This window comes from Bos indicus x Bos taurus, chromosome 5, assembly GCF_003369695.1.
Source record: "Bos indicus x Bos taurus breed Angus x Brahman F1 hybrid chromosome 5, Bos_hybrid_MaternalHap_v2.0, whole genome shotgun sequence".
NCBI classification, from domain to species: domain Eukaryota; kingdom Metazoa; phylum Chordata; class Mammalia; order Artiodactyla; family Bovidae; genus Bos; species Bos indicus x Bos taurus.
In genome coordinates this window covers 9,346,818-9,359,742 of record NC_040080.1, presented here as the reverse complement: position 1 = coordinate 9,359,742, position 12,925 = coordinate 9,346,818, and the positions used below count along the sequence as shown (strand labels likewise).

The 12,925-nt window shown below is 51.6% G+C and overlaps 1 protein-coding gene across 2 annotated transcripts in view; it reads left to right on the top strand.

Annotated features, from left to right (window-relative positions):
* The window catches only part of LOC113892211, a 60,061-nt gene that overhangs the window by 19,569 nt on the left and 27,567 nt on the right, over nt 1-12,925 (top strand). Inside the window, exon 3 of one of the 2 annotated variants that reach the window (XM_027540743.1) lies at nt 519-910. The exons of the other annotated variant lie outside the window; for it this stretch is intronic. Within the exon in view, the coding sequence (XP_027396544.1) occupies nt 519-713 (195 nt within the window). The 3' untranslated portion in view covers nt 714-910. Of the gene's footprint in view, nt 1-518; nt 911-12,925 lie in introns of those variants that run through there. 2 annotated transcript variants of the gene reach the window in all.

The following is a 12,925-nucleotide window of genomic DNA, read 5'->3' as shown; positions in this document are numbered from 1 at the left end:
ACCTGTGCACACACAAGGAGGAGGGCAGCCCAAGCAGAAGGCACTGAGTTAACAGCCGCGGAGAGGCACAGTCACTCCAAGCCTTGCTGATTGCATCTTTTCCGCGGAGAGGTTCTTCTCTCCAGGCTGCACAGAGTGGAGCCAACATGTTTGGTGAGAAGGAGGGAGGGTAGGTCTTGGTTCCTGGGCCCAGCCCTGTGAGAGGCGTGGTGCGTGTGGAAGGAATCCCAACCTTAGGATGTAGCTGGTATCCAATGCTCCCTCTAACATATGAGGATGCGGAGGCGTGAAGAGGCTGAGCGATTTGGTCTTGTACAGTGAGAGCATGCAAATACAGTTTCTTCAATTTGTGACATGCTCTCCTTACAGCCAACCTCGACCTTCCCCCCATGGAGAGACACATCCTTCTGTGTTCCCCCTCCTCCAATCTAGAGAGCCTTGGAATTTGCAGACGCAAAGCTCTGTGGTTTCTGAGCGAGGTCAGAAAATGTGATGTAGCTTCCACTTGGTTCTCCTAGGACACTCACCTCTGGAGCACTGAGCCACCACCATGCTGGGAGGAAGCCCAACCAGCCCACATAGACCAAGTAGAAGAGCCCAGAGAGAACAGGAGGAGGAGAGAGATGCCCAGCCAGCCGACTGCAGCCACTGGTTGCAGCTGCATGAGGGACCCCAAGCCAGACCATCTAGCCAAGCCCATTCCAAATTCATGACCCATAGAAACTATGAAAAACAGTAAGATGATTCTTGTTGTTTTAAGCCGCGTAAAGTGTGGGGTTGGTTGGTTATGTGGCTAATTAAAACACAGCCCTCATGTTGATGGATGGCAGAAATGGAACCAATTTTGTAAAGCAATTATCCTTCAATTAAAAAAAAATAAACACAACCCATTGTAAATCTTGTGGGACTCATGATTCAAAATACTCTAAAATCCAGCTGCTTCTCACTGCTCCACCCACACCACCCTAATCTGGGCCCCCCATCACCTCTTGCATGGACCACTCAGCAGCCTCCTGACTGGTCTCCCTGCTTCTGCCCTGGACCCTGCAGTCTGTGGTCTGCACAGCAGCCAGAGTGAACCCATGGAGCCAAGACACCTGCTCAGAGCCCTCCCGTGGCTCCCATCTCCCTCAAGTCTTGACAGCAACCCACAGGCTCTACATGACCTGCCTCCACGACCTCTCTGACCTCAACCCTCCCAACTTTCCCCTCCTTTACTCCACTTCAGCTGTTTCTCCAAACTCATCAAGTTCAGCCCTTCCCCAGAGCCACTGCCCGTGTGATTCCTTCTGCCTAGGATTGCTTTTCCTCCTGAGGTCTGCCTAGCTCACTCCCTTACCCCTTCGGCTCTTACCCCCAATGCCACCTACTCAATGAGGCCCCCCTGACCACCATGTGCCCCCAAAACTCCCCATCCTCTCCCTGCTTCACTTTTCTCCATTGAATTTCTACCTCCTAATGATGTGAAGTGAAGTCGCTCAGTCGTGTCCAACTCCTTGCAACCCCATGGACTGTAGCCTACCAGGCTCCTCCGTCCCTGGGATTCTCCAGGCAGGAATACTGGAGTGGGTTGCCATTTCCTTCTCCAAGAGATCTTCCCAACCCAGGGATCAAACCTGGGTCTCCCATATTGCAGGCAGATGCTTTACCATCTGAGCCACCAGGGAAGTGATAACTTACGTCTCCATTTTTCACGTGTGCCTTCATTGTCACAGGAGCTCCCCGCCAAGAGCAACTTTGTTTTGTTGTTGTTGTTTTCTTCTATTTTTTTTTTTTTTTTAATTTTTGGCTGCACTGGGTCTTCATTGCTGGGCTCCGGCTTTCTCTAGTTGCGGCGAGTGGAGACTACCCTTCCTTGCAGTGTGCAAGCTTCTCATTACGGTGGCTTCTCTCTTGTGATGCATGGGTTCTAGGGCATTCCAGCTCAGTAGTTGTGGCGCATGGGCTTAGTTGATCCATAGCTTGTGAAATCTTCCCAGACCAGGGACTGAGCCTGTATCCGCTGCACTGGTAGTCAGATTCTTAGCCACTGGACCACCAGGGAAGCCTAAGATCAACTTTTTTTTCACTGCTTTGTCCTCACTGCCTAGTTCAGGGCCTGGCATGGAGAGTTTTGATGTCTATTGAATGAACGAAAAAATGGATGAGTGAATGAATGACTCCAGAATCCTTCCACTCAACCAAAACCCCTGATAGTTCAGAAGATAAAAGAAGAGGCATTGAGCTGCCCTTCTGCCCATCCGGGGTACATCCTCATGGTCCAAATGAGGAGGCTGAGGCCTGAGAAGGTAAATCATTTGTTGAAGGCTAGCCAGTCATTTATGTGGTCAACAAATGTAAAAGCTTTAAAGCATCAAAACCTTCTGGAGTCTTCAAATCCAAACTTCCTGAGTTCAAATCCCAGGGCTTCCCCTTGCAAGCCTAGGGGCGAGTTACTTCATCTCCATGCCTCAGTGTCCTTGCGTGTAACATAGGAATAATCTTCCACCCCAGAGGCAGCACATTTGCCCTGTGACAAATGAGCTTTAAGCCCCAGCACCCCTCAGCTGCATGGCCCCATCCAAGGCAACATTCCTATTTCCTGTTCTTTTTTAAAAAACTTTTTAAATTTTATATTGGAGTAGAGTTGATTATGGAGAAGGCGATGGCACCCCACTCCAGTACTCTTGCCTGGAAAATCCCATGGACGGAGGAGCCTGGTGGGCTGCAGTCCATAAGGTCGCAGAGTCGGACACGACTGAGCGACTTCACTTTCACTTCTCACTTTCATGCATTGGAGAAGGAAATGGCAACCCACTCCAGTGTTCTTGCCTGGAGAATCCCAGGGACAGGGGAGCCTGGTGGGCTGCCGTCTATGGGGTCGCACAGAGTTGGACACGACTGAAGCGACTTAGCAGCAGCAGCAGCAAAGTTGATTAACTATGTTGTGTTAGTTTCAGCTGAACAGCAAAGTAATTCAGTTGTACCTGTATATGTATCTATTCTTCTTCAAAGTCTTTTCCCATTTAGCTTGTTAAATAATATTGAGCAGAGCTCCCTCTACTAAGCAGTAGGTCCTTGTTGGTTATCCACTTTAGTTTTTTTAATAAATTAACTTATTTTTATTAGCATATAATTGCTTTACAATGTTCTGTTAGTTTCTGCTGTACGGTGGAGTGAATCAGCTCTATGTATACATACAACCCCTCCCTCTTGGACCTCCCTCCCACCCCTACATCCATTTTAAATACAGCAGTGCGAACATGGCAATCCCAAACTCCCTAACTCTCCCTCCCCCGACCCACCCTTCCCCGGCTGGTAACCACAAATTCGTTCCCTAAGTCTGTGAGTCTGTTTTGCAAAGAAGTTCATTTGTACCTTTTTTTTTTTTTTTTTTTTTTAAGATTCTGCATGTAAGGGATATCATCTATTTCATGTTCTTAATCACATTTTCCTTACAGATCTCAAGAATGATTCAGCTTCAGGCCCCACCAATCCAGGATTGGCCCACTGCCCATGGCATGTTCAGAATTAAATGAGTAACTGCCCACGGGATGGTGCCTGGCATATAGTGAATGCCCAGTGCTATGTTGTCGAGGGCCCACTGTGTGCCAGGCACTGTGCTTGGAGCTGGGAATTCAGGGATGAACATAACAGACCAAGATCCTGTCCTTACAGAGCTTACGTCCTGAGAGGAAGAACAATAAATTAGTAAGCACAAGCTGATTAAATGGCAGGGAGGCCTGGCGTGCTGCGATTCATAGGGTCGCAGAGTCGGACACGGCTGAGCGACTGAACTGACTGAGCTGAACTGAAAGTGGTGCTGCAATGGGGAAGGAGGTTGGGAGGGGGCAGGGCAGTGCAGAGGGGTCAAGCAGGTGATATTTAAGAGGCGAATGAATGAGAGAACAGAGTCATTTCAGGCAGAAAGGACAGCGGGTGCAAAGGCCCTGAGGTAGGAAGGAGTGGGATGCGTTGGAGAAACAGCAACAAGGCCAGTGGGAAGTGAGGAAGCAGCAGCAGGAGATGCCGTCAGAGGAGCCCCGGTGCTGGGTCCACTTCCCTCTCCCCTTCCTGCCTCTGACGGAGGAGCGCTTGCAGAACTGCCCACCAGCCCCCCAGGCCCGAGCTAGGGTGCTGCTCCGCCACCACCCCTCCTGCCTTGTGACCTCAGCTGCAGCCCAGCCCCCGCCCAGCCGCCACTTCCCCTTCTAGTTATGACCCGGGAAGGCAGGAACCGCATCCTTTACGAAACTGCATCTTCCCTCCTCACTCCCTCTTGGACTTCCAGAGAGGATGGCGGAGGTCGGAGCGGCTGACCGACTGACTGCCTTCTCACCCCTCCCCCACCCACTGACCGCCCCCTCCCAGTAGGGTCGGACCCTGGTAGCCTGCTCTCCTTCCCTTTCAGCAACCCTCCCAGACAACTTGGGGGTTCCCCAAAAGCATCAGCCATTCCTTGGGCCCAGAACACCCTTTCTTCCCTCCTCACATCTCAGCTGTTACCGCCTCCTGGAGGTCCCTGGGTTATGAGCAGAAGAGAGGTCTTGCTCATCTCTATACCTTAGGGCCAGGCATAGGCCTGGCATCAAGAAGGATCTCAGTGGACAGACGGATAAATGAATGAACAAACAGGGAAGTTATCCGGGTCCACTTGGCACATTAGCCACTGGCCTGTTTGCTGAGCATCGTGCTGGCCACGGAAGTCAAAGATGACTATGACAGACAGATCCCCTCGAGTTCAAGTGTAAAGACCCCATCCCCCAAAGCCAGACGTCTGGAGCCGGTCTGGGCTTTGCACACATGTACTGTGTGACCTTGGGAAGCCACTGACCTGTGCTGAGCTTCGCATTTGCCAAAGCCGCAGCTGGAAGAGGCTAAGTGGTCTCGAAACATTATGATCACGAGTGTGAACTCAAGCCAGGTGGCCTGGGTCAAATCCTGGCCCTGTGCCCATGCCAGCTGTGATCACGGGGGAGTTTCTTAACCCCTCTGATTCTCCAGTCCCCCATCTATAGATGCTGAAGAGCTTCAGGGCCTATCTCACGGAACGGGTCTGAAGATTCACAGTGGTGGCTCCTATGGGAAGCACTGGACACGCATTAACCATCAGGTTAATTAGACAGTAATCAGGGCCGATGTCCTTGATCTGTGCCTGAGGGCTGACAGGTCTGTTGCACATCTCTTGTGTGTCAGAGCAGGAGGCTTGGGAGTATCCAGGACTAAGGCTCTGGGGTTCCTTGTGGTATCAAGGACGGGGTGACTGTCACCGCTGGCTGAGAACTGGTGCACACCACTTGTATATTTCGGCTGTGCGTACACAGGTGTTCTTTCTTGTACACCCACCGCCAGCCCTAAAGCAGCCTCTGCCCTTCCTCCCCTTGCTGGACCCTCTGAGGGGTCAAATGTGACAGTGGGCACTGAGGGAAACTGAGGGTAATCCCACCCCATGGACTGAGCTTCAAGACACTCTCTGGGATATATCCCCCCAAACCACCCACCCACCTACCCCCACACTCTCCCGGGGAATGGTGGGCCAGAAATGAGGTCACAGGCCACACACGGGAGGTTCTGGGGATCCCAGCCACTAAGGGGCTGCCTCTCAGAGTCCTGCATCCCTGCCCCTAAGGGCTGGTGAGAGGGCCTCGGGTGAACAGAGTTTAGGGGTCTTAGTGACTGCTGTGTCCAGAGCCTGTGGCAGGGGGAAGCTGAGGCCAGGAAGGCTGAGTGCCCAAGGTCGCACAGCAGTGGAGGAAGAACTGGGACAAGAACCCAGGACTCTAAGTCCCTGGCCCTGTTCCTCCTCCACACAGTGATGCATTTCTGGAAATTACCCCCGGTCGACTTTCCAAAATGAGTCAGGAACATCTGTACCTTGGGGGGCCAAAAATACTCCCAAGGACTCCAAACAAAGATGCTGACATCTTCCCAAGGTGACTGGAAGCAGAACTGGCCTTCCCAGGAACTGCTAATAAGGGTACCTTTGGGTTCGTTCAGTTGGAGTTTCAGAAGGCATGAGAAAGCCATGTTCTTGTCCTGTTCTTGCTACTGTAAAGTGAGGGACCGGGCCCCATTTGACAGGGGACATCGCTGAAGCCCAAAGGGATGGAACGATTTGCCTAGCATCACACACACACACACACACACACACACACACTCCTGGTTCTGAACTTGGATTGCCAACCCCAAGCCCAGAACCTTCTCTGATTCCCCGGAGGAGACTGTGACCTTCCCTCTCAGAGACCTGGGTAGACTTTAAACTGCATCAACTCCCACTTCCCAATTCACATTCTTTTTCATTTTTAATGAAGCAACAATACATGTTCATTTATGAAAACCTGAAAAATGCAGAAAAGTCAAAATAAGGAAGAAAAATCACCACCCACGGCCCCACCACCCAGGACAATCATTGTTAAGGTTTGATGGATTTCCTTCTATAGTTTTTTGTTTGGAACCTTTTTTTAAACCTGGCTGAGGTCATACTGTATATTAAAAGAAAAAAAACAAAACGGTGGTATCCTGCCTTTTTGACTTGCCATTATATCATGGGCACTTTTCTGGTTATTTCACTCCCTGTAACCCCGTTTCTTTTTCCTCTTCTCTGAACCTCATTTTTATTGGCTGCCTAATAGTTTGTCAAGTGGAAGTTCCATAGTTTATTTAGCCATTCCCTTATTGTCAGATATCTCCGTTATTTCCAGTTTTTCGATGTTATAAATAATGTATTTTGGTAGATCTTTGTACATAAAGCTTTCCTTTTTCCATATTTAGGGATATCTCCTTGGCTGGAATGGAATTACTGGGTCAGTGAGTCATATAGATTTCTGGCACACTGGGTCGAATTGCTTTCCAAAGGCCTTAAGCACCATCCATTCTACAGAAGAGCAAAGAGAGGCCCCAAGAGGTGATGTGAAGTGTCCACAGTCACTCAGCCAATCAATCAGCTTTGCCCACCATCCTTCCTTGGTACCTCACCTCCCTGTACCATCAGGCATTCCTCTAATCATTCAGCAGAAGAGGTGCACCTCCTATATGCCAGGAACAGGCCTGAAAGTGAAAGTGAAGTCGCTCAGTTGTGTCTGACTCTTTGCGACTCCGTGGACTATAGCCTACCAGGCTCCTCCGTCCATGGGATTCTCCAGGCAAGAATACTGGAGTGGGTTGCCACTTCCTTCTCCAGGGGGTCTTGCCGACCCAGGGATCGAACCCGGGTCTTCCGCATTTCAGGCAGACACTTTAACCTCTGAGCCACCAGGAACCGGCCTAGGTCCTCGCAATACTGCAGTGAGCAAAACAGACAAAACCCCTGCCCTCAAGACATTTCCATCCCGAAGGCATGGAGGGAGAGAGCTAACAGGAAGACTGCCCTGGCATTCGGCTCTGTGCCAACGAGAAAAGATGCTCATTGGCCTGTCAGAATCGGAGCAGCGCTGAGGAGGCAGAGGGTGACATCTGGCAGCCCCGAGGGCAGGATCCAGCCCAGTTTTTCTCAACCCCGAACTGTTTTCTAAAATTTGGCCTTCCCTTAAAAATTGGGAGAGTTCTTGGATTGCTGGCATCTCCTGAATACTCTGCAGACCTGGCCAGGCAGGGCCAGATTCCCAGATGGTCCCTGGGGACTGCTGCGGCCCAGACCCCGCCCCCGGCCACCTGGCCCCACGCCGTGCTCGGCTCTTCAGTTGTGCTTCCTGCACAAGTGCAGTCCACGGGCCTTTCGTGATGTGAGCTGGGCTGGAGGGACTAAGAACAGTAACAATCGTGAATAACACTGAGACAGTAACAAGGAGGCCAAGTCTCAAGGCAGGTGACGGAGCTACAGGCGAGAGGCAGGGTCTAAATGGGGTGGTCGGGCTCCTAAGTCCAGGCTCTCGACCGCACCTGGCTAACAGTTTAGTGCAGAAGCTCTCAGGTACCAGAAGGACCTGCAGGTGGACAAACAGCCATGCCTCGGCCAGGGGAAGCTCAGAGGGGTCCCCAGGCCAAGAAGCAGTGCTGAGAAAATAGGCCAGGGGGAGGGGGAGGGGAGCTGACAAGGCAGGTTGGAGATTTCCTGTTTCTCTGAACCTGGGCTTCCCGCTGCCCAGAAGGTCCTCTCCCTCTTCCTTTGCCTGCTTAATGCATACTCTTGCTCAGCTGAGATGCCATCTTCTCCAGGAAGCCCTCCTTGACCCCGGGGGCAGTTTGCAACTGGCTCCTGAGCCCTGGTCCATCCCAGAGAAAGCACAGGGCTTGGCAGGGTAGGAGTTACTGGAGCACCAGCATCATCTGGGTTCTTAAATTTTCACAAGCCAGAAAAAAAAAAAAAAAAAATTTTCACAAGCCAGACCCTCTGATGCTCACTCTTCAACCCCCAATCCCTAATACAGCTCCCACCCCTCAGTGCAGGTTAGAGAGAAAGCAAGAGTGAATGGTGACTACAGACCAGAGGGGATGGCTAGTGGCCTCCGACAGCCCAAGGAGTCTGAGTCCTGGGTGCATATCCCAGCTTTAAGCTCCCCAGATGGATGACCTTGGGCACTCCTTAACCTCTCTGCACTTCAGTTTCTTCACTTTTTTTTTTTTTGCCACACCGCATAGCATATGGGGCTTCCCTGGTATCTCAGATGGTAAAGAGTCTGCCTGCAATGCGGGAGACCTGGGTTCAATCCCTGGGTCAGGAAGATCCCCTGGAGAAGGAAATGGCAACCCACTCCAGGTTCTTGCCTGGAAAACCCATGAATGGAGGAGCCTGGCTGGCTTGGCGGGCTACAGTCCGTGGGGTCGCAAAGAATCGGACCCAACTAAGCAACTAACACTTTCACTTTCACAGCATATGGGATCCTAGTTGCCAACCAGGGATGGAAGCCCCCACGGCCCAAGGCAGTGGAAGCACTGAGTCCTAGACCCTGGACCGCCAGGGAATCCCCTCCTCACTTCTCAAACAAACTGTAAGGCTTCCCTGGTGGCTCAGGGTAAAGAATCCTCCTGCCAACACAGGAGACATGGGTTCGATCCCTGATCCGGGAAGATCCCACATGCCACTGAGCATCTAAGCCCGTGCACCACAACTATTGAGCCTGTGCTCTAGAGCCCTGGAACCACAATGACTGAAGCCCGCACGCCCTGGGGCCTGTGTTCCTCAACAAGAGAAGCCACCACAATGAGAAGCCCGCACACCTCAATGAGAGAGTAGCCAACACTCGTTACAACTTGAGCAAAAGCCCGTGCAGCAGTGAAGACCCAGCGCAGTCAAAAAATAAAGATAAATATTAATAAACAAAAATTATTTAAAAAATGAAAAAATAAAAAACTGTAATGGTATGCTTCACTCCCAGTCGCTGTGAGATTTAACTGGAAAAGTCATGGTGTGAGCGCCCCAATAGGTGCTCACTCTGTTTTATGAATGAACAGGAAGCAGGCATCCTTGGGGTCACGGGCTCAGAGGATGCCAGGGGCTTACAGAGCCCCAGCCCCTCTCTCCCATTTTACAGCTGAGAAAACTGAGTTCAGAGAAGGAGGAGGCCATGCCTTAAACAATAGCCTCTTCTCCCCTCCCCCAGTTGCTGTCAGCAGCTGCCCTTGGTCTTAGGTCCACCCAGCTAGAAAAGGTTAAGAGACTCAGTGACCCCTGGCCTGGCCCTTAAAGGACCAGTGTATGCCTTCTGTCCTGGACCCAGCCAGGGCCTGCTCCCGGAGCATTCACCTCTCTGGGAAGGAACTCTTCCCCCCAGAGACTGCCTCTCCTGGCCATCAAGGAGGGGGTGGCTTCCTGGCCTGAACAATGGGGCCGGGATGTCCCTCTCTGGCATGCAGGGGTGTGGGGACATTTAACGAGGATGCCATTCCCTTTCAGGGAGCACAGGGAATGTGGAGAAGGGGGCAGGAAGGGGCTCCAAGGCCCCAGTTGGAAGCAGCAGCATCTTTAGGAAACGCTGCCCAGCCTTGTCCTTGTGACTTGGGCAAGGGGCTCCATCTCAGTGGGCCTCAGTTGCCTCACCTGTAAAACAGAATGACAAAAACATCTACTCCATAGGATGGTTGTGAGATTAATCAAATTCTTTCAAAGGTCTCAACACGGGCCAAACGGGGTCAGAATTCACACCCAGGGTGAAGCCAGGCAGTGAGGGCAGCAGCTACACGCATACACTCAGCTGCCATCGTAGAAGCCCACTCTGCTGTCCCAGCTGTGTGAGTTTCGACAAGTTACTTAACCTCTCTGTGCCTTAGGCACCTCATCTGTATAGTGGGAATACCATAACGGTCCGTCTACTGAGGAGTGCTTGACAACCAACTGTTTACACATGTGAAGTGCTTCAAGAACCATGCTGGGCCCTTCCTAAGTGTTCATTATTGTGGCTGTCGTTATTATCTGTCCTCACCCTCGGTATCAGCTTCCTGTGGCTGCTGTAACAAATGACCACTAATGTGATGACTTAAAGCAACATAAATTTTTAATCTTACAGGTTGGGAAGAAAAGCTATTATAAACCTAGACAGTGCATTAAAAAGCAGAGAGATCACTTTGCTGACAAAGATCCGTATAGTCAAAGCTTTGGTTTTTCAGTAGTCATGTATGGATATGAGAGTTGGACCATAAAGAATTGGTGCTTTTGAATTGTGGTGCTGGAGAAGACTCTTCAGAGTCCCTTGGACCGCAAGGAAATCAAAACCAGTCAATCCCAAAGAAACTCAACCCTGAATACTCATTGGAAGGACTGATGCTGAAGCTGAAGCTGTAATACTTTGGCCACCTGGTGTAAAGAACTGACTCACTGGAAAAGACCCTGATGCTGGGAAAGCTTGAGGGCAGGAGGAGAAGGGACGACAGAGGATGAGATGGTTAACGTATATACGGCCCTGTAAACTGCAGACTTTGTTCAGATGTCACCAGCTTCACCACCAATGTACTTTCCCTGTTCCAGAATCTGTCTAGGATCCTACGTGACATTCTGTTACCCGCATCCCTCCTGTCTGTGATGTTCCTCAGTCTTTCCTGATCTCGACATGTTTGAGGAGTGCTACTTGGGTATTTTGTCCCTCCATTTGGTTTTTTAAAAACAGCTTTATTGGGATGTAACTCACATACCATACGATTCACCCATTTAAAGTATCCGGTTCCAAGGGAATTCCCTGGTGGTCCAGTGGTTAGGACTCTGCACTTCAACAGCAGGGGCCACGGGTTCACTCTCTGGTTGGGGAAGTAAGATGCCGCAAGCCCCACCCCCACCCATGTGGTCAAAATAAGTAAATGAATAAATGAAGTATACAATTCGATGACGTGGGGTCTACTACATTATTACTTTTCTAGAATTGCAGTAAAATAGATCTAACGTAACAGTTGTCCTTTCAACTGCTTTTAAGTGTGCAGTTCAGCTTGTTCCTTCTGACAAAGACCCTGGTGATTCCATTGGGCCCTGATGGATGATCCAGCTAATCTCCTCCCATCTCGTGATCACATCTGGAGAATTCCTTTTGCCCCAAAGGCAAAATTCCAGGGATTAGGACTTGGCTATCCTGGGCAGTGGGGTGGGGGTGGGGGGCGCGGGCGCAGTTACTCTGTCTGCCACGCCTTCCTTGGAGCCATCAGCCACCTTTTACCCGCAATTACCTGTCTGCCCACTGGCCCTAGGCTCTTGAATACAGGGTCTGGCCGTCCTCACTCATCTCTGTGCCTCCAGTACCTGGAACAAGGCCTGAGAAACCTGAATTCCTACATTCACCAGTACTCACGACTGCCTGAGCACAGGAAATGGCCGTTTTTGTCAAAAATGGTCAAACAGAAATTTCCAGTCGGCCGCCCTAGTCTGCGCCGGCACCACTTGCGGCCACCGGCTCGGGGACCTTGCTTCCGCCTCGGTTGTGCAGGATGAGCCATGCTCAGGTCTCTTCACAGACGAGCAGACGTTATCTCCCGCTGTCTCTGCCCTGAGCCCCTCACCTCGACACCGTATAGGCTGGGGAGTCACCGGGACCTTCCAGGTTGCTAAATCCTAAAGTACACCCAAATCCACCAGTAACCAGCCTCGGCTCCAGGTCTCCAAATGCCCCCCTGCACTGCCCAGACCCCCGCCTCCAGCCCTCAGGCTTCCTCATGAGCTAGTAACTAGCGGGTCTCACCTGTCCTAGAAGGGGGTCCTCGGACCTGCTTGCCCTGGTCAGCTGACTGGCCGCTGCCTGGGCCCCCCTGGTGTGAGCGCGTATCAATCTCTCCCCTGCTCCGGCACATAGTAGATGCTCGGTGAGCATGAAACCCCTCGCAGCCCCTTGCTGCCCGCCCGGTGCTCAGTCTACTTGGCCTCACTTCTGGCTCCCCCACCACAGCCTCGGTGCTGCCAGGGAGCCCCCTACCCCCCTCACTTCCCACGAGACCGCTGGGTGTGAAGGGGGCAGAACAAGAGGGCTTTGAGGCAGCCCTATCTCCAGAGGGAAGTGGAGGAGATAAACACAGCTTCTCACTTTCCCAGCCTGTCCCAGGCCAGAGATAACCCGGGGGAGTCGGGATGCTTGGAGCCCTATTCGCAGCGGGGCCACCCACCTGCCCTCTGGGTCTCCCACATCCCCACTATCACAGACTTGGGGCTGAAACCCAAGGAGCCGATCGGAAGAGCCGCCCGAGACAGGCAGGCGATAAGCCAGCCAGAGCTCCTGGGCAGGAGGGGGCCCAGTCTCCAGTGTCCCCTGGAAAATGACCTGAGGGCCGCAGCCACTCTTCCCAAAGCCTGGCTCCACCCATACCTCCCCCGGGGAGCCCGCTCTGACCCGCCCCACACACTCAAATGAATGAATAAAGGAATGAATGACGGGACTTCCTTGGTAGACCAGTGGTTAAGACACTGCCTTTGAAGGCCAGGGGCATGGGTTCGATCCTGGGTTAGAGAGCTAAGATCCCATATGCTTTGAGATGCAGCCAAAATAAAATTAAATTTAAAAAAATTATAATAAAATTAAATAAATGAATAAATGGACAA